This window comes from Symphalangus syndactylus, chromosome 17 (genome assembly GCF_028878055.3).
Source record: "Symphalangus syndactylus isolate Jambi chromosome 17, NHGRI_mSymSyn1-v2.1_pri, whole genome shotgun sequence".
In the NCBI taxonomy this organism is placed as follows: domain Eukaryota; kingdom Metazoa; phylum Chordata; class Mammalia; order Primates; family Hylobatidae; genus Symphalangus; species Symphalangus syndactylus.
The window spans coordinates 21,524,310-21,541,875 of record NC_072439.2 but is presented as its reverse complement, the minus strand read 5'-3'; the positions used below and the strand labels follow the sequence as shown (position 1 = coordinate 21,541,875).

The window sequence follows — 17,566 nt, the reverse complement described above, 5'->3', positions numbered from 1 at the left end:
TGTACTTTGAGTAGAGACGGAGTTTTGCCATGTTGGCCAGGCTGGTCTTGAACTACTGACCTCAGGTGATCCGCCCACCTTGACCTCTTAAAGTGCTGGGATTACAGGCATGAGCCACCACACCTGGCCTGTAGAGATGAGTTCTTGCTCTGTTGCCCAGGCTGGTCTCAAACTCCTGGCTTTAAGCAACTCTCCTTCCTTGGCCTCCCAAAGCACTGGGATTACAGGCATGAGCCGTTGTACTCTACAGATATTTTCATTCAACATTCAATTTATATACAGTGAAATGCAGGAATCTTAATTATACATTCTGTAAATTTTCACAAATGCAAACACAACAGGTTTTATTTCTTTAAAGGGAATTAAAACTATAAAGTCCTGGGATATATTTGAACTCCAGGCATAACTGGATCCAGGAATTTTAACAAGGCTCTTTCTATCTTCTCTGAGTTCTGCTTTCTTCTATTGCATGATTTTCAGGCAGATTATTTTTCACAATGATGAAGGTGGCCCTAGAACCTCTGGGCTAACATCCCCAGTTGGCAACCTTAGAGCTAAAAAGGGAGGTTCTTTTTCAATATTTCTAGCAAAAGTGCCAGGCCTGGCTTTGATTGACCCAGCATGATCACTGCCTATGTCTGAACCAGAGAAATGCCGTCATCCGTTTGGTCATTCCTGGAACTTGTGCCCACCTCTCAGAGTAGATATAGCCCTACTCAAAGCACAGGATTGAAAATAGAGGAGCACAGGGTTCCCAAGGGAAATTCAAGGTTTCTCACTAGAAGAAAAACAGATGACGGGGTCTGGGCCATTAAATATACCCATTACATTTGAAAGCTCAGACTTTCGGACCTTTGGAATCATAGAAGCTTATAACCACTGAGTCCCTCTCCCCTGTTGTCTCCTGCTTACAGATGTGAATGAGTGTGAAACACTACAGGGTGTATGTGGAGCTGCCCTGTGTGAAAATGTCGAAGGCTCCTTCCTCTGTGTCTGCCCCAACAGCCCGGAGGAGTTTGACCCCATGACTGGACGCTGTGTTCCCCCACGAACTTCTGCTGGTGAGACTGATGTGTCTATTTAACTGATGGCGGCTGGCCCCATGGGAAAATCATGTGGTCTAATCATTCCTGATGTGGACAGCTACCATCAGCTAAATACTGTTGTTTTAAACATCAACAAAAGACACATAAGTTAACATGGGTAGTGAGACTGTGTCAGGAGAATTAGATCCTGGTCCTGACTCTACCAGATTCTTTCATTCCACAAATGTTCACAGGGCGTGCACTGTGTTCAGGCCATCTTCTGGGCACTGAGAACATAGTAGTGACCAGAAGGGATCACTGTCTGTCCTCAAGGGGCTCACAAGCCAATGGGGCAGACAGAGATATCGCCAGATAGTGACAACCCAGAGAAATCAACAAGACTGTGATGGGGAAAGCCCAGGGGGATTTTGGAGGAGGCGCCTGGCCCAGCATGAGAAGAGGATTAGGGAGTTCTTCCTGTAGGAGAGGACATCTGAACTGAGAGCTGCGGGATGAGTAGAAATGAGCCAGGCCTGATGTGTGAGGAGGGCATTCTAGGCAGAGGACACAGCAAGGGCAAAGGCCTGGCAAAGCCAGAGAGCATCTGGCATGTGAGAAGAACTGAAACACGGATGGCATGATTTAGAGAGCAAAGGAAGGGGTAGGGAGAGATGGGGCCAGGGAAAGAGTCAGGTGCTCGATCACACTGACTTATCACAGTAAGAGAGCACTGCGGTACCGTGGAAGGGGTTTCGGCGTTTTTTTTTAGAAATTTTTTTTTAAATGTTTTTCTTTTTTTAAGACAGGGTCGTATTTTCACCCAGGCCAGAGTGCAGTGGCGTGATCTCAGCTCACTGCAACCTCCACCTCCTGTGCTCAAGGAATCCTCCAACCTCAGCCTGCTGAGTAACTGGGACTACAGGCACATACCACCACCACGGCTAATTTTTGTATTTTTTGTAGAGACGTGGTTTTGTCGTGTTGCCCAGGCTGCAGTACTTTTTTTTTTTTTTTTTAATTTTTAAATGTTATGTATTTAGGCTAGGATTGGTGGCTCACACCTGTAATCCCAACTCTTTGAGAGGCCAAGGCAGGAGGATCACCTGAGGTCAGGAGTTCGAGACCAGCATGGCCAACATGGCAAAACCCCGTCTCTACTAAAAATATAAAAATTAGCTGGGTGTTGTGGTGCGCGCCTGTAATCCCAGCTACTGGAAAGCCTGAGGCGGGAAAATCGCTTGAATCCAGGAGGCGGAGGTTGTGGGATTGCACCACTGTACTCCAGCCTGGGCGACAGAGGGAGACTCCGTCTCAAAAAAAAAAAAAAAAAAAAAAAGCTATGTATTTATTTATTTATTTTTAATAATTTCCTTCTTTACTTTAGATTCAGGGGATACGTGTGCAGGCTTGTTACCTGGGTATATTTCGTGATGCTGAGCTTTGGGATGCAAATGATCCCGTCACCCAGATAGTAAGCATAGTACCCAACAGCCAGTTTTTCTTTTTTTTTTTGAGACAGTTTTGCTCTTGTTGCCCAGGCTGCAGTGCAGTGGCACGATCTCGGCTCACTGTAACCTCCACCTCCCTGGTTCAAGTGATTCTCCTGCCTCAGCCTCCTGAGTAGCTGGGATTACAGGTGTCCGCCACCATGCCCGGCTAATTTTTTGTATTTTTAGTAGAGATGGGGTTTCATTATATTGTCCAGGCTGGTCTCGAACTCCTGACCTCAGGTCATCTGCCCACCTCGGCCTCCCAAAGTGTAGGGATTACAGACATGAGCCACTGTGCTCGGCCCAACAGCCAGTTTTTCAACCCTTGTCCCTCTCCCTCTGTCTTCTGCCATCTAGTGGTCCCCAGCATCTATTGTGGGCATCTTTACATCCATGAGTACCCACTGTTTAGCTCTCACTTATAAGTGAGAACATGCGGTATTTGGTCTCCTGTTCTTGCATTAATTTGCTTAGGATAATGGCCTCCAGCTGCATCCATGTTGCTCTAAGGACATGATTTCATTCTTTTTCATGGCTGTGTAGTATTCATGGAAGGGTTCTGAGCAGGAAAGATAGAATCAGATTTTGAAACCTCCCTCTGGCCACCATGTGAAGGTGATTGCAGCGGGTGATACTGGAGGCTGGGAGCTCAGGGAATAGGCTGGGGCAGGGGCCTGGACAGGAGAGGACAGGGCTGGACCAAGGCGGGGGCTGTGGAAGGGGAGGAGAGGGTGGTGGGAGAAAAACCCAAGAGGCCATGTGGACAAGCTGTGGATGTCTGGGTGGGGAAGCTGTGTCCAAGACAAGGCATAGGTTTTTTGTTTGTTTATTTTGTGACAGAGTCTCGCTCTGTCGCCCAGGCTGGAATGCAGTGGTATGATCTTGGCTCACTACCTCCTCCGCCTCCTGGGTTCAAGCAATTCTTCTGCCTCAGCCTCCCAAGTAGTTGGGATTACAGGCACCTGCCACCATGCCCGGCTAATTTTTTGTATTTTTAGTAGAGACCGGGTTTCACCATGTTGGTCAGGCTGGTCTTGAACTCCTGACCTCAAGTAATCCGAGCGCCTCGGCCTCCTGAAGTGCTGGGAGTACGGGCAGGAACCACTGCACCTGGCGACAAATTGTAGGTTTTGAGATGAAGACTCAGCCAGTTTGGGACACACTGGTTAAGAGACCCAGAGAGGCATCCAGGAAGCCAGGGAAGTTCCCTCACCACCCACCCGAGCTGTTAGCTGCAGTGATGGGAAAGTGTGAGGTGGGGAGGCAAGAGATGCAAAAATGACAGGAGGTGACAGTGGGAGAAAGAGAAACAGTGACAGAGGAGTGTGAGAGGTGTGGAGTCTGGTTCTGCCACTGATGGCTGCCACCCTCTGTTTCCCCATCTATGCCGGCCTCAGTTTCCCCATCTATGATGTGGCGGGGCTGGGGGTTCAGCCCACACTGGGCTAAAGCTCCTTGTCTCCCCAGGCACGTTCCCAGGCTCGCAGCCCTTGGCACCTGCCAGCCCCGTTCTGCCGGCCAGGCCACCTCCGCCACCACCGCCCCGCCGACCCAGCACACCTAGGCAGGGCCCTGTGGGGAGCGGGCGCCGGGAGTGCTACTTTGACACAGCGGCCCCGGATGCATGTGACAACATCCTGGCTCGGAATGTGACGTGGCAGGAGTGCTGCTGTACTGTGGGTGAGGGCTGGGGCAGCAGCTGCCGCATCCAGCAGTGCCCAGGCACCGAGACAGGTGGGCATGGGCTGATGGGGACACAGGGCTGAGGGCTTGGGTGGAAATACTGGGTGGGGTGTGGGCCTGGGACAGGGGACACTTTTGGACAGGGCCTTGAGGTACTAGTACTGTCAGGGCAAGGGTGAGCTGCCAGGCAGGTGGGGACTGAGAGGTGGGCACTAACAGGCACAGGGCCAGGGTGACTTTTGTGACAAGTGGGCACGAGCAGGTCAGGGCTGGGGCTGGGGCTCTGGTGTCCTGGCTCAGGCTTGTCTCTTTGTGTAGCTGAGTACCAGTCATTGTGCCCTCATGGCCGGGGCTACCTGGCGCCCAGTGGAGATCCGAGCCTCCGGAGAGGTGAGGCCAGCCTTTGACCCTCCACCCCTCTCAGCTCTGAGGCCCAGCTCTGTCTTTTCCTGTTTTCTTTGCCTCTGTCTCTCACCCTTTCTGTTTCTCTGTATCTGTCTCCCCCACCCCACCCATACTCTGTCTCTTTCTTTTCTTTCTTTCTTTTTTTTTTTTTCTTAAGATATGGTTTTGCTCTTGTCGCCCAGGCTGGAGAGCAATGGCGAGATCTTGGCTCACTGCAACCTTTGTCTCCTGGGTTCAAGCGATTCTCCTGCCTCAGCCTCTGGCGTAGCTGGCTACAGACACTACCCACCACGCCTGGCTAATTTTTTTGTATTTTTAGTAGAGACAGGGTTTCACCATGTTGGCCAGATTGGTCTCGAACTCCTGACCCCAAGTGATCCGCCCACCTTGGCCTTCTAAAGTGCTGGGATTTCAGGCATGAGCCACCGCTCCTGGCCTCTCCATCTTTCTTTCCCTGTCTCTACTTCTTGGTCTCTATCACCACCTCTGTCTCTGTCTTCCCTGGTCATGCCCTCACACACTCCACCCATCCAGCCCGCCCCCATCTCTCTCTCTGCTTTTCGCACAGACGTGGACGAATGTCAGCTCTTCCGAGACCAGGTGTGCAAGAGTGGCGTGTGCGTGAACACGGCCCCAGGCTACTCATGCTACTGCAGCAACGGCTACTACTACCATACACAGCGGCTGGAGTGCATCGGTACAAGCCCCACCTCCCCCAACCCCCGGCAACTCCCTCCAACCCCTAGCCATGCCAGCTCCCCTCTGGAATGTGGCCACCACCAGCGGGAAGTCTTTCCTGGAGTCTAGACTCCATCAATCAGACTGCCAATGTGCTGGGAAGAGAAATGGGAAAGGGTAGGGAGAGTTGAAGGGGATGCCTCTTAATCATCCTCTCCCTAGATAATGACGAGTGCGCCGATGAGGAACCGGCCTGTGAGGGCGGCCGCTGTGTCAACACTGTGGGCTCTTATCACTGTACCTGCGAGCCCCCACTGGTGCTGGATGGCTCGCAGCGCCGCTGCGTCTCCAACGAGAGCCAGAGCCTCGGTAACCCCGCCCCCAAATCCGCTATGCCCCGCCCACGCCGTCCAGGCCCTCCTTCCCTTGGCTCAGCCTCACACCCGCACCCGGGCCACACCTTTGCGACCGCCACGCCCTCCAAAGGCCACGCCCCACTGAGCCCTCACTCAGTCTCTGTCCCATGGCCTGTCTGTCTCTGAGGCGAGCTGGCTAGGTGGTTAAAGGCAAAAGTTTTAGAGGCAACCTTTGCATGTTGCCTCTTGGACTCCAGGTTCCTTTCTGCACACTGGGTGAATAGCCCCTACCTTATAGGGTGGCTGTAAGGAATTTTATTTTTATTTATTTATTTATTTTTTGAGACGGAGTTTCGCTGTTGTTGCCCAGGCTAGAGTGCAATGGCGCCATCTCAGCTCACCACAACCTCCACCTCCGGGGTTCAAGCTCTTCTCCTGCCTCAGCCTCCCAAGTAGCTGGGATTACAGGCATGTGCCACCACGCCCAGCTAATTTTGTATTTTTTTCTTTAGTAGAGACAGGGTTTCTCCATGTTGGTCAGGCTGGTCTCGAACTCCCGACCTCAGTTGATCCACTGCCTTGGCCTCCCAAAGTGCTGGGATTACAGGCGTGAGCTACCGCACCTGGCTGAGGAATTTTATTTTATTTTTAATTTTTATTTTTTTATTATTTATTTTTTACTAAGTGCCACATGAGTGCTACCTGTTATTTATCTGCATCTCTAGGTCTCTGTCTCTTTCCAGCTGTTTGTGGATTTCTGTCTTTTGGGTTTTCTCTGAATTTCTGACACCCTCTGGATCTTTGTTTTCTGGTGTCTTTTTCCTGCCTCTGTATCTTTGTTTTCCTGTTTTGAGTCTTTGACTCTTTGGTTGTGTTTCTCTCTCTCTCTTTGGGTCTTTTTTCTCCCTTTTTGTTTCTGACTATTTTCCTATCTCTAGGCCTCTGACAATTTCTCCGGAAGCTCTTGTCTCTTGAACACTCTCTTTGTTGTTGTTTTCATTTTTGAGACAAGATCTCGCTCTGTTGCCCAAGCTGGAGTACAGTGGCACGATCACAGCTTACTGCAGCTTCGACCTCTCATGCCCAAATGATCCTCCCACCTCAGCCTTGCAGTAGCTGGGAGTACAGGAGCCCGCCACCACGCCTGGCTAATTTTTGTATATATATATTTTTTTCGTAAAGATGGGTTTTCGCCATGTTGCCCAGGCTGGTCTTGAACTCCTGGGCTCAAGCAACCCCCCGACCTCAGCCTCCCAAAGTGCTGGGATTACAGGCTCCAACACACTCTCTCTGTGCATCTTGCCACCTCTCTTTTTGCCGACTGTCCCAACCACTCTTCTCTCATTTCCTGCGCCTTCAACCCTTCCCCCCATACAGTGAGATGTCAGACAATGCTCAGAGAAGCAAAGCAACTGCCCCAAGGTCACACAGCCCTCCAGAGGCCAGACTTGGGTAGACCCCTCTAAGGCCCTACCTCACAGTCATTGGACACCTTCTGCCCTCTCCTCCTATATGACAGTCTCCTTGTTCCTCAATCCAGAACCCTGGAACGACCTCAGAGAACTTCTGATGAGAAGGATTTGCTGATAGGCAGAGGGTGGCTGGGCTGCTCAGCAGGGGAAGGGTCCAGCCCCTGGGAGGACCTGAGTGCCAGGCCCACTCTGACACATGCTGTCTCCACCTGCAGATGACAATCTGGGAGTGTGCTGGCAAGAAGTGGGGGCTGACCTCGTGTGCAGCCACCCTCGGCTGGACCGTCAGGCCACCTACACAGAGTGCTGCTGCCTGTATGGAGAGGCCTGGGGCATGGACTGCGCCCTCTGCCCTGCCCAGGACTCAGGTGCTGGCACTGGCCTAGGCTGAACTCAGAGGCCTTGCCCCATGGGTTCCAAATCTAGGCCCTCAGATCCCCAGTCACAGAACCCCCAGACTCTACCCAAACTCTGTCCCCTAGACCGACCCCCATGTCGCAGCCCATCCCAAAATCTTGGTCCCCGAGTCACACTCCAAAGACTTCCAAGTCTCAGCCACAGACATCCCAAGGCCTGACCTAGCAGATCCCATAGTATCAGACCCACAGGCCCCTGAGGTCTGGTCTCTCATACACTCAGCTCCTGGTCTCTAGAACCGCAAGACACAGCCTATGAGATGTCCTCCCCTAAATCCTGGGCCCTTAGACCTGAAATACCAGTTGCTCAGACCTCACCATCCTGGCTCCAGACCCCCTGGTCACAGCCCCACAGACCTCCAAGTCCCATTGCCTCAGACACCACATCCAGGTGCCTAAGACCCCAACACACAGCCCCAGAGATTCCCAAGACTTGGTTTCCACAACCTCTGAGTCCCTCAGTCCTCAGCCCTTAGGAACCCAGTTCCAAAGCCCCAGTCCTGGGTCCTCAGACTGTCTCCCATGCATCCTGCCCCCTCAGGTCCCCAGCAGCAATCCCTGGGATTCCCCAGTCCTGGTCCACAGAACACCCCCATCTAATTTCTTCAGGTCCCTAGTCCTAGCTCCCATGGGTCCCTCCAATTCCAGCCTCTCAGACCCTGATTCTTAGCAGGCTTCATTACCCTTGATCTCAGCACGTTGGAATCCCAGTCTCAGCCTTCAGATTCTCAGTGCTGGCTCCAGAAACCCCGGGGCCACCCAGGACCCTCCCCATCCACTCCTCTGCCTCCTCTCCCAAGGGGGGTACGTGAGTGGTGGGTGTGGGGACCAGCAGGGGCTGATTGTTTGCCTTGGCTCCTGTTCCCAGATGACTTCGAGGCCCTGTGCAATGTGCTACGCCCCCCTGCATATAGCCCCCCGCGACCAGGTGGCTTTGGACTCCCCTACGAGTACGGCCCAGACTTGGGTCCACCTTACCAGGGCCTCCCATATGGGCCTGAGTTGTACCCACCACCTGCGCTACCCTACGACCCCTACCCACCGCCACCTGGGCCCTTCGCCCGCCGGGAGGCGCCTTACGGGGCACCCCGCTTCGACATGCCAGACTTTGAGGACGATGGCGGCCCCTATGGCGAATCTGAGGCTCCTGTGCCACCTGGCCCGGGCACCCGCTGGCCCTATCGGTCCCGGGACACCCGCCGCTCCTTCCCAGAGCCCGAGGAGCCTCCTGAAGGTGGAAGCTATGCTGGTGAGCACTGCCAGCGGATGATGAGACTGAGATGAGGGGTGAGGTGTGCACAGAGAGAGGAGGGAGGGAAACAGAAGGTGGGAGGAGAGACGGAGCACAGGTGCAACTGGAGAGAGCCACAGAGATGGACAGAGAAGTGTCCGTAGCCCGGCAAAGAAAGAGAAGGCGGCAGAGGGAAAGCTGGCGAGAGAACGAGGTAAGCTTACTGGCCCCACAGCGCCTGCCACAGCCCTGGAGCGGGATGGACAGTTTACAGCAAGAAAGATGGAGCCAAGGACGCGCACCCACCGTGGTGGGTAAGGAACGAAGGCAGGGACCTCAAGTCATAGAGTCCCCGCATTTCTCACAGGTTCTCTGGGTGAGCCCTACGAGGAGCTGGAGGCGGAGGAGTGCGGGATCCTGGACGGCTGCACCAACGGCCGCTGCGTGCGCGTCCCCGAAGGCTTCACCTGCCGCTGCTTCGACGGCTACCGCCTGGACATGACCCGCATGGCCTGCGTTGGTGAGGGCGGGCCCGGGGCCAGCTTGTGCAGGGAGAGGCGAGGCTTGTCCAGGGAGGGTGGAAGCCCTGACTAGGGGGTGCTGGTCAGGGATGGGAAAGGACCTCACTACAGGGGACGGGCCAGCCCAGAGGGGAGGAGTAATTCTTGCACCTGGGTGGGGCTTGCCTGAAGAAGGCGGAGTCAGGGTGCCAGCAGGGCAGGGCTTGACCACCGGGCTGGAGCCGGGCCTTGAAGCAGGATAGAGGGATAGAATAGCGCTGGTGTGACTTGCAGTGCTACCTTGGGCAATCTGCAGGACCTCTTTGGAGAGCCTCAGTCTTCCCACCTGTAAAATGGGAATATTAATCAAGTCTGCCTAATTTGGATGGCAGCAAAGCCAAGTGATTAAAATCAAGAACTCAGCCGGGTGCGGTGGCTCACGCCTGTAATCCCAGCACTTTGGGAGGCCGAGGCGGGCAGATCATGAGGTCAGGAGTTTGAGACCAGCCTGGCCAATATGGTGAAACCCCGTCTCTAAAAATACAAAATTAGCGGGTGTGGTGGTGCATGCCTGTAATCCCAGCTACTCGGGAGGAACCCAGGAGGCAGAGGTTGTGGTGAGCCAAGATCGCGCCATTGCACTCCAGCCTGGCCAATAAGAGCAAAACTCCGTCTCAAAAAACAAACAAAACTCAAGGAGGTCACATAGACCTCAGGCTTAGTCCAGCAATTTGCTGTGTGATGCTGGACAGGTCACTGTCCCTTACCTAATTTTTCTCATCTGATAAATGGCTACAGTCAAAGATCCCATTTCATAGAATTGTGAATATTATTAACACTGATTTACAATAATACTGAGACTCGTGCAAATCGAGGCACATGCATGAAACGAATTACAGTACCTACCTAATAGGGGAATTAGAAGGACAAAGTTAATACTTGCAATGTGCTTAAAACAATGCATGAACATTTATTGTTGTTGACACCATCATCAGTATTATTTTCTTCTTCTTCTTTTTTTTTTCTTTTCTTGGAGACAGAGACTCACTCTGTCGCCCAGGCTGGAGTGCAGTGGCCTGATATCAGCTCACAGCAACCTCCGCCTCCCAGGTTCAAGCGATTCTCCTGTCTCAACCTCTTGAGTAGCTGGGATTACAGGCGCCCGCCACCACGCCTGGCTAATTTTTGTATTCTTAGTAGAGACGGGGTCTCACCATGTTGGCCAGGTTTGTCTCGAACTCCAGCCTCAAGTGATCCACCTGCCTCAGCCTCCCAAAGTGCTGGGATTACAGGCATGAGCCACCGCGCCCGGCCATTATTATTTTCTTAACAAAATCGTAAGTGCCGTATGGGCCACCATATCCATCTTACAGAACACAAAACTGAAGCACAGAGAGGTTAAGCCACTTGGCCGGGCTCACACAGTTAGCAGATGGCAGAGGCCAGATGGGACTCCAAACCGCTCAGCATCTGTGCTCCTCTGTTCCAAGAACTTAAGGGGCCGAGGAGGCGAGCCTCTGGGGCCCCAGCCTTCAGCAGCGATCCTTGTCCCCCCTCCGCAGACATTAACGAGTGTGATGAGGCCGAGGCTGCCTCCCCGCTGTGTGTCAACGCGCGCTGCCTCAACACGGATGGCTCTTTCCGCTGCATCTGCCGCCCGGGATTCGCACCCACGCACCAGCCGCACCACTGTGCGCCCGCACGGCCCAGGGCCTGAGCCCTGGCACCCGCTGGCCGCCCACCCGCGCCTGCCACGCGGGGTCCCTGCCGCGCATCCTGCAGCCCGCTTATGCGTATGTGCACGGGGCCGCCCGCCTGGACCTGGAGAAGGGACCTACGGACGCCTGGAAGCCGCGACGCCCTGCACTGCCCCCGCTCCCCCAGCGCCTCCCACTGATGTCGTGGTCCCGGGCCTGGCCCAGGGGCCCCCTCACATGCCCTCTCCCTTTTATAAAATTTTCCATTAAAAACCACCTATTTTGTATCTTTTGCCTCCTCCTTTCTATTTCTCCAAGTCTACCTCCAGTTTGTGCTTTGAGTCACTAAATGACGTTCCCTTCCCTTCTGACCCCTAGTTTCATCTGTCCTCTGCCTCTCTTGGTCTCTGTCTTCCTTCTCTCTCTGTCTCTGTCGTTCTATCTCATCTCTGTCTCTTTCTGATTTGTTTTCTCTGCCTGACCTCTACATCCTGTCTTTTCATCTGTTTCTGCATGCATCTTGCTCTTTTCCCTTCTCTTTGTTTGGGTCTCTCTTTAATCTCGAGAGCAATCTTGTCTCTGGATTTTTTTTTTTTTTTTGAGATGGAGTCTCACTCTGTCACCCAGGCTGGAGTGCAGTGGCACCATCTCCATTCACTGCAACCTCTGCCTCCCGGTTTCAAGCAATTCTCCTGCCTTAGCCTCCCAAGGAGCTGGGATTACAGGTGCACACCACCACGCCTGGCTAATTTTTGTATTGTTAGTAGAGACGGGGTTTCGCCATGTTGGCCAGGCTGGTCTCAAACTCCTGGCCTCAAGTGATCCACCCACCTTGACCTCCCAAAGTGCTGGGATTACAGGTGTGAGCCACCGTGCCCAGCTTTTATTTTTTAGAGATGAGGTCTCCCTATGTTGCCCAGTCTGGTCACAAATTCCTGGGCTCAAGTGATCCTCCCACCTCGGCCTCCCAAAGTGCTGAGATTATAGATGTGAGCCACCGTGCCTGGCCTAGAAGTCTTAAACTATCCTGGAACAAGTGGGGCAAGAGCAGGGAGCAGGAGTCCCTGGAGGGCCAAACCCAGACCTGAAGCTCTAGCTGGGAGTTGGCTGTGGATGGAGTATGGAGCAGCAGTCCTGGCAGCTGGAGGCGGGAATGAGCTCTGTGTGTGATGGTCGAGGGCCCAGCACGGACCTCCTCCATGTGCCCTGCCTACTTACTGGCCATGTTCCTAGTCCAGAATCCTCCTCCCTAAAAAACAAGAATGGCCTAGATCAGCATAAACTTAGGGCAGGAGTAGGGGTCACAGATCGTGGGTGATCAACTTGGCACTGGGCCAAGCTGGGGGTTGGGGGAACTGTACCTCAGCCAGGCGCGATGGCTCACACATGTAATCCCAGCACTTTGGGAGGCCCAGGCAGGCGGATCACGAGGTCAAGAGATCGAGACCATCCTGGCCAACATGGTGAAAGCTGGTCTCTACTAAAAATACAAAAATTAGCCAGGCATGGTGACATGCAACTGTAATCCCAGCTATTCAGGAGGCTGAGATAGGAGAATCACTTGAACCCAGGAGGCAGAGGTTGCAGTGAGCTGAGATGACGCCACTGCACTCCAGTCTGGCAACAGAGCGAGACTGCATCTCAAAAACAAAAACCCACAAAACTGTACCTGTCATTCTTCACCCACCTGTCAATTCTTGTGTCCCCAGGGTTTCAAACTCATATGCTGCAAAGACCAGATCCAGAATGTTAGCAGGAAGCAGGGAAAATTGAGGCACACATTACATTCTGCCTAAGACTTGGGTAGACTAGGAAGGGGAATTCTCCCCATTGTTAATACTTTTTTTGGCCTGGTGGGGTGGCTCACGATTGTAATCCCAGCACTTCGGGAGGCCAAGGTGGGATGATCACTTGAACTCAGGAGTTTGAGACCAGCCTGGCAACATAGTGAGACCCCATCTCTACAAACAAGTAGCTGGGTGTGGTGGTACATACCTGTAGTCCCAACTACTTGGGAGGCAGAGGTGGGATGATTGCTTGAGCCCAGGAGGTCGAGGCTGCAGTGAGCTGCGATTGTTCATCTGCGTTCCAGCCTGGGTGACAAAGTCATACCTTGTCTCCAAAAAAGTTTTTTTAATGTATATTTTTAATAACTACCTGATATTGTTTTGCTGTGTCCCCACCCAAATCTCATCTCAAAGTGTAATCAGAATTGTAATCCCCATGTGTCCTGGCAGGGACCGGGTGGGAGGTGATTGGATCATGGGGACAGTTTCCCCCATGCTGTTATCGTGATAGTGAGTGAGTTCTCACAAGATCTGATGGTTTCATAAGGGGCTCTTCTCCCTTGGCTCTCTCCTGCCGCCTTGTGAAGAAGGTGCCTGCTTCCCCTTTGCCTTCTGCCATGACTGTAAGTTTCTGAGGCCTCCCTAGCCATGCGGAACTGTGAGTCAAGTAAACCTCTTTCCTTTATAAATTACCCAGTCTTGGGTAGTATCTTTATAGCAGAGTAAGAATGGGCCAATAGGCCAGGCACGGTGGCTCACGCCTGTAATCCCAGCACTTTGGGAGGCTGAGGCAGGTGGATCACCTGAGGTCTGGAGTTCGAGACCAGCCTGGCCAACATGATGAAACCCCACCTCTACTAAAAATACAAAAATTAGCAGGGCATGATGGTGGATGCCTGTAATACCACCTACCTGGGAGGCTGAGGCAGGAGAATCGCTTGAACTCAGGAGGCAGAGGTTGCAGTGAGCCAGGATTGCACCGCTGCACTCCAGCCTGGGCAACAGAGTGAGACTGTCAGAAAGAAAGAGAGGAAGGAAGGAAGGAAGGAAAGAAAAGAAAAGAAAGAAAGAGAAAGAAAGAGAAAGAGGTGGAGAACCATGTTCCAGGTGGAGGGGACAGCATTTCTGAAGGCCTAGAAGTAAGAAAGCAAGTATCTGTTAGATGTCTTTCCTTTGGTATCTAAGGCCTGTATTGAACAACAATGGTGACATTCTTGGTGCCTGAGAAATCCCAGGCCCCTGTCTTCGTGGGGGACACCGACACATCACCACACATGAGAGCCTGTGCTGTACGGGGGAGGCACAGGCAGGGGTCAGGCTGGGGCGGGGGAAGATCAGAGGGCATGCGTGCCCAGAGGAGACACTTGATCCAGTCTGAGAGATGATCAGCGAAGGCTTTCTGGAGAAAGAGACAGAGCTCTGAACAGTCTCTGTTTGGGGGTCTAGATCCCTTTGAGAATCTGTGGAAAGCTCATTCACAGAAGAAAAACTCACACAAAGGTTGCAGGCAATTTCCAAGTATTCTCATCCTTCCTCGGAATCTTCTGTGGGTATCCCATTCCCACCCCCACCCCCACAACCACCTTGCTGCATGAATGTCCCAGGAATTGTGACAGGGCTGGCCAACGGTGCTGGAAAACTGCAATCGAATTTCAGCAGCCTGGGAGTGGGATCTTTCTTCTGAGATCTCACCCAGCGCCGGGCCTGGAGGGTGTGCCCCATGGATCTAATTGTTATCCTGCCTGCATCCCCTGCACTAACCCCCAGACCTGGCCTTGGGGCTTCTGGCACTGGCCGGGACCGACGCATTCTCCTCTGGAATGTTCAGAGGGAGGTAGTCCAGGCGGTCACTGCGCTCGCCAGACAAGCAACGCAGCGCCCCCCGATGGCCACCGCGCGCGGCGCAGCCCAAGCCGGCTGCGCCCCCTAGTGGCCCATGCTTGTAAAATCTTCAGCGAGCCCTGAGCTCCTTTTGCTAGCCAGCCCTTGGTTTTGCAGGCTGGGGTCATCGTCGTTGTCGTCGTCGTCATCATCATCATCATCATCATCATCATCATCATCATCATCATCATCATCATCATCATCATCATCATCATCAATAGCTAGTAGGCTGGGCGTGGTGGCCCACACCTGTAATCCTAGCACTTTGGTAGGCCGAGGCGGGTGGATCACTTGAGGCCAGAAGTTCGAGACGAGCCTGGCCAACACAGTGAAACCCCGTCTCTACAAAACAGTACAAAAAATCAACCGGGTGTGGTGGTGGGCACCTGTAATCCCAGCTACTCGGGAGGCTGAGGCATGAGATAGCTTGAACCTGGGAGGCGGAGGTTACGGTGAACTGAGATCGAACCACTGCACTCCAGCCTGGGCAACAGAGTGAGACTCTGTCTCAAAAAAAAAAAAAAGCTATGATCGTCCAGGCAGTGATTCATGCCTGTAACCCCAGGGCTTTGGGAGGCCAAGGCAGGAGGATCTCGTGAGGCCACGAGTTCTAGACTAACCTGGGCGACAGAGCAAGAGCTATCTCTACAAAACAAAACAAAATGCTATAGGCCAGACGCAGTAGCTCACACCTGTAATCCCAGTACTTTGGGAGGCCAAGGCAGGCAGATCACCTGAGGTCAGGAGTTCGAGACCAGCCTGGCCAACATGGTGAAACCCCATCTCTACACTTTGAAAACCACTACTTTAACTATCTCTCCCACTAGGAGAGCTGCCTCCTTCACTCTCAGCTCATGTGGTTCACATGTTGACCCTACTGGAAGACTCCAGACCTGGCCAATGAGAGAATCCCTTCCCTTCAGCCTTTGCAACTGGCTCAGGGACAGGTATGTCCCTGAAGCCAGACTGATGAGCATTGGCTCTGGAACTACTGCTGATTGTTGAAGAAGGGGCTTCCTAGACATGCTGTGCTGAAAGGGCATAGGCTTGGAGCACTGGGGTCTTACATGGGAGAAGAGCTGGCCTGAAAATGCAGCCAACGTGAGGGGAAACAGGGCTGGGAGAGGAACAGAGAGACTGGTGCCTGGCGCACGTCATCTGCACCTCTGTCTCACCCTTCTCCAGAACATTTCAGGAATGTGACATTTTCTTTGCATCTTACATCAAATTTGTCAGCAAATTCTGTCCGCTCTAGTTAGAAAAGGTGTCCCATTCTGCATTGGAGGAAAAGCGATGCTATCTATCAGGACATTACTGGGTCAGTTGACAGAACTGGAATACAAACAGTCAATTAGAAAAATTCATGTACTAATATTAAATTTACTAAAGTTGATCACTATATTGTGGTCATGTAAGAGAACATCCCTATTCTTTTGTTTTGTTCTGTTTTTGAGATGGAGTCTTGCTCTGTTGCCCAGGCTGGAGTGCAGTGGTGCGATCTCAGTTCCTCCAGCCTCGTCCTCCTGGGTTCAAGCAATTCTCTTGCCTCAGCCTTCCGAGTAGCTGGGACTACAGGTGTGTGCCACCACGCCCGGCTAATTCCTTGTATTCATATTTCCAGTAGAGATGGGGTTTCACCATGTTGGCCAGGGTTCTTGAACTTATGGCCTCAAGTGATCTGCTCACCTTTGCTTCCCAAAGTGCTGGGACCACAGGTGTAAGCCACCTTGCCTGGCCAGAAATATCCCTATTCTTTTCTTTTCTTTTTTTTTTTTTTTTTTTTTTTTGAGATGGAGTTTTGCTCTTGTTGCCCAGGCTGGAGTGCAATGGCGAAATCTCGGCTCACTGAAGCCTCTGCCTCTGGGGTTCGAGAAATTCTCCTGCCTCAGCCTCCTGAGTAGCTGGGATTACAGGCACCCACCACCACACCCAGCTAATTTTTTGTATTTTTAATAGAGACAGGGTTTCGCCATGTTAGCCAGGCTGGTCTTGAACTTCTGACCTCAGGTGATCCGCTCCCCCCCCGACCTCCCAAAGTGTTGAGATTACAGGTGTGAGCCACCACTCCTGGCCAAATATCCCAATTCTTAAGAAATACATAGGGCTGCTGAGCACATTACCTCATGCCTGTAATCTCAGCACTTTGGGACACTGAGGTGGGACGATCCTTTGAGCCCAAGAGTTCAAAACCAACCTGGGTAACACGGCAAGAATCCATCTCTCAAAAACTTTAAAAATTAGCCAGGTGTGGTGGCTGCAGTGTCAAGGCTGCAGTGAGCCAGGATCATGCCACTGCACCCCAGCCTGGGTGACAGAGTGAGACCCTGTCTCTACGGAAAAAAAGAAAGAAAGAAAAGAAAAAGACATACATTACGGAAGTTTTGTTTGTTTTTTGTTTTTTTTGAGACAGTCTTGCTCTGTCGCCCAGGCTGGAGTACAGAGTGCAGTTCGGCTCACTGAAATCTTGGCTCACTGCAACCTCTCCTCCCGGGTTCAAGTGATTCTCCTGCCTCAGCCTCCCGAGTAGCCAGGACTACAGGCGTGTGCCACCACACCCGGATAATTTTTGTATTTGCAGTAGAGACAATGTTTCTTCATCTTGGCTGGGCTGGTCTCAAACTTCTGACCTCAGGTGATTCGCCTGCCTTGGTTTTCCGAAGTGCTGAGATTATAGGCATCAGCCACCGTGCCCAGCCCATTACAGAAGCTTTTAGGGGTAATGTTGTTTGTAACTAAGCCTTAAATATTTTTTTAAAAATCAGAAAAAGAAAATACATAACAGAGAAGAGAGCAAGTGATAAAGGAAATGAGATAGAAATGTTACCGATCCATGAACCTGAGTATAAAATACAGGAGAGTTCTTTGTCCTATTATTTGTCTTGCAACTTTTTGGTAAATTTGAAATTATTTCCAAAGGAAAAGTTAAAACACTTTCTAAAATTGAG

At 52.2% G+C, this 17,566-nt stretch overlaps 1 protein-coding gene across 5 annotated transcripts in view; it reads left to right on the top strand.

Annotated features, from left to right (window-relative positions):
• Positions 1–11,240, top strand: part of LTBP4 (latent transforming growth factor beta binding protein 4) — a 32,811-nt gene extending 21,571 nt beyond the window's left edge. For all 5 annotated transcript variants that reach the window (XM_063620881.1, XM_063620883.1, XM_063620882.1 and 2 more), the window contains 9 exons: positions 915–1,061; positions 3,983–4,249; positions 4,517–4,588; positions 5,172–5,300; positions 5,504–5,650; positions 7,325–7,477; positions 8,394–8,774; positions 9,124–9,276; positions 10,819–11,240. In XM_063620881.1, coding sequence (XP_063476951.1) covers positions 915–1,061; positions 3,983–4,249; positions 4,517–4,588; positions 5,172–5,300; positions 5,504–5,650; positions 7,325–7,477; positions 8,394–8,774; positions 9,124–9,276; positions 10,819–10,973 — 1,604 coding nt within the window. In that variant the 3' untranslated portion in view covers positions 10,974–11,240. The remainder of the gene's footprint in view (positions 1–914; positions 1,062–3,982; positions 4,250–4,516; positions 4,589–5,171; positions 5,301–5,503; positions 5,651–7,324; positions 7,478–8,393; positions 8,775–9,123; positions 9,277–10,818) is intronic.
• Positions 11,241–17,566: the final 6,326 nt, after the last annotated feature.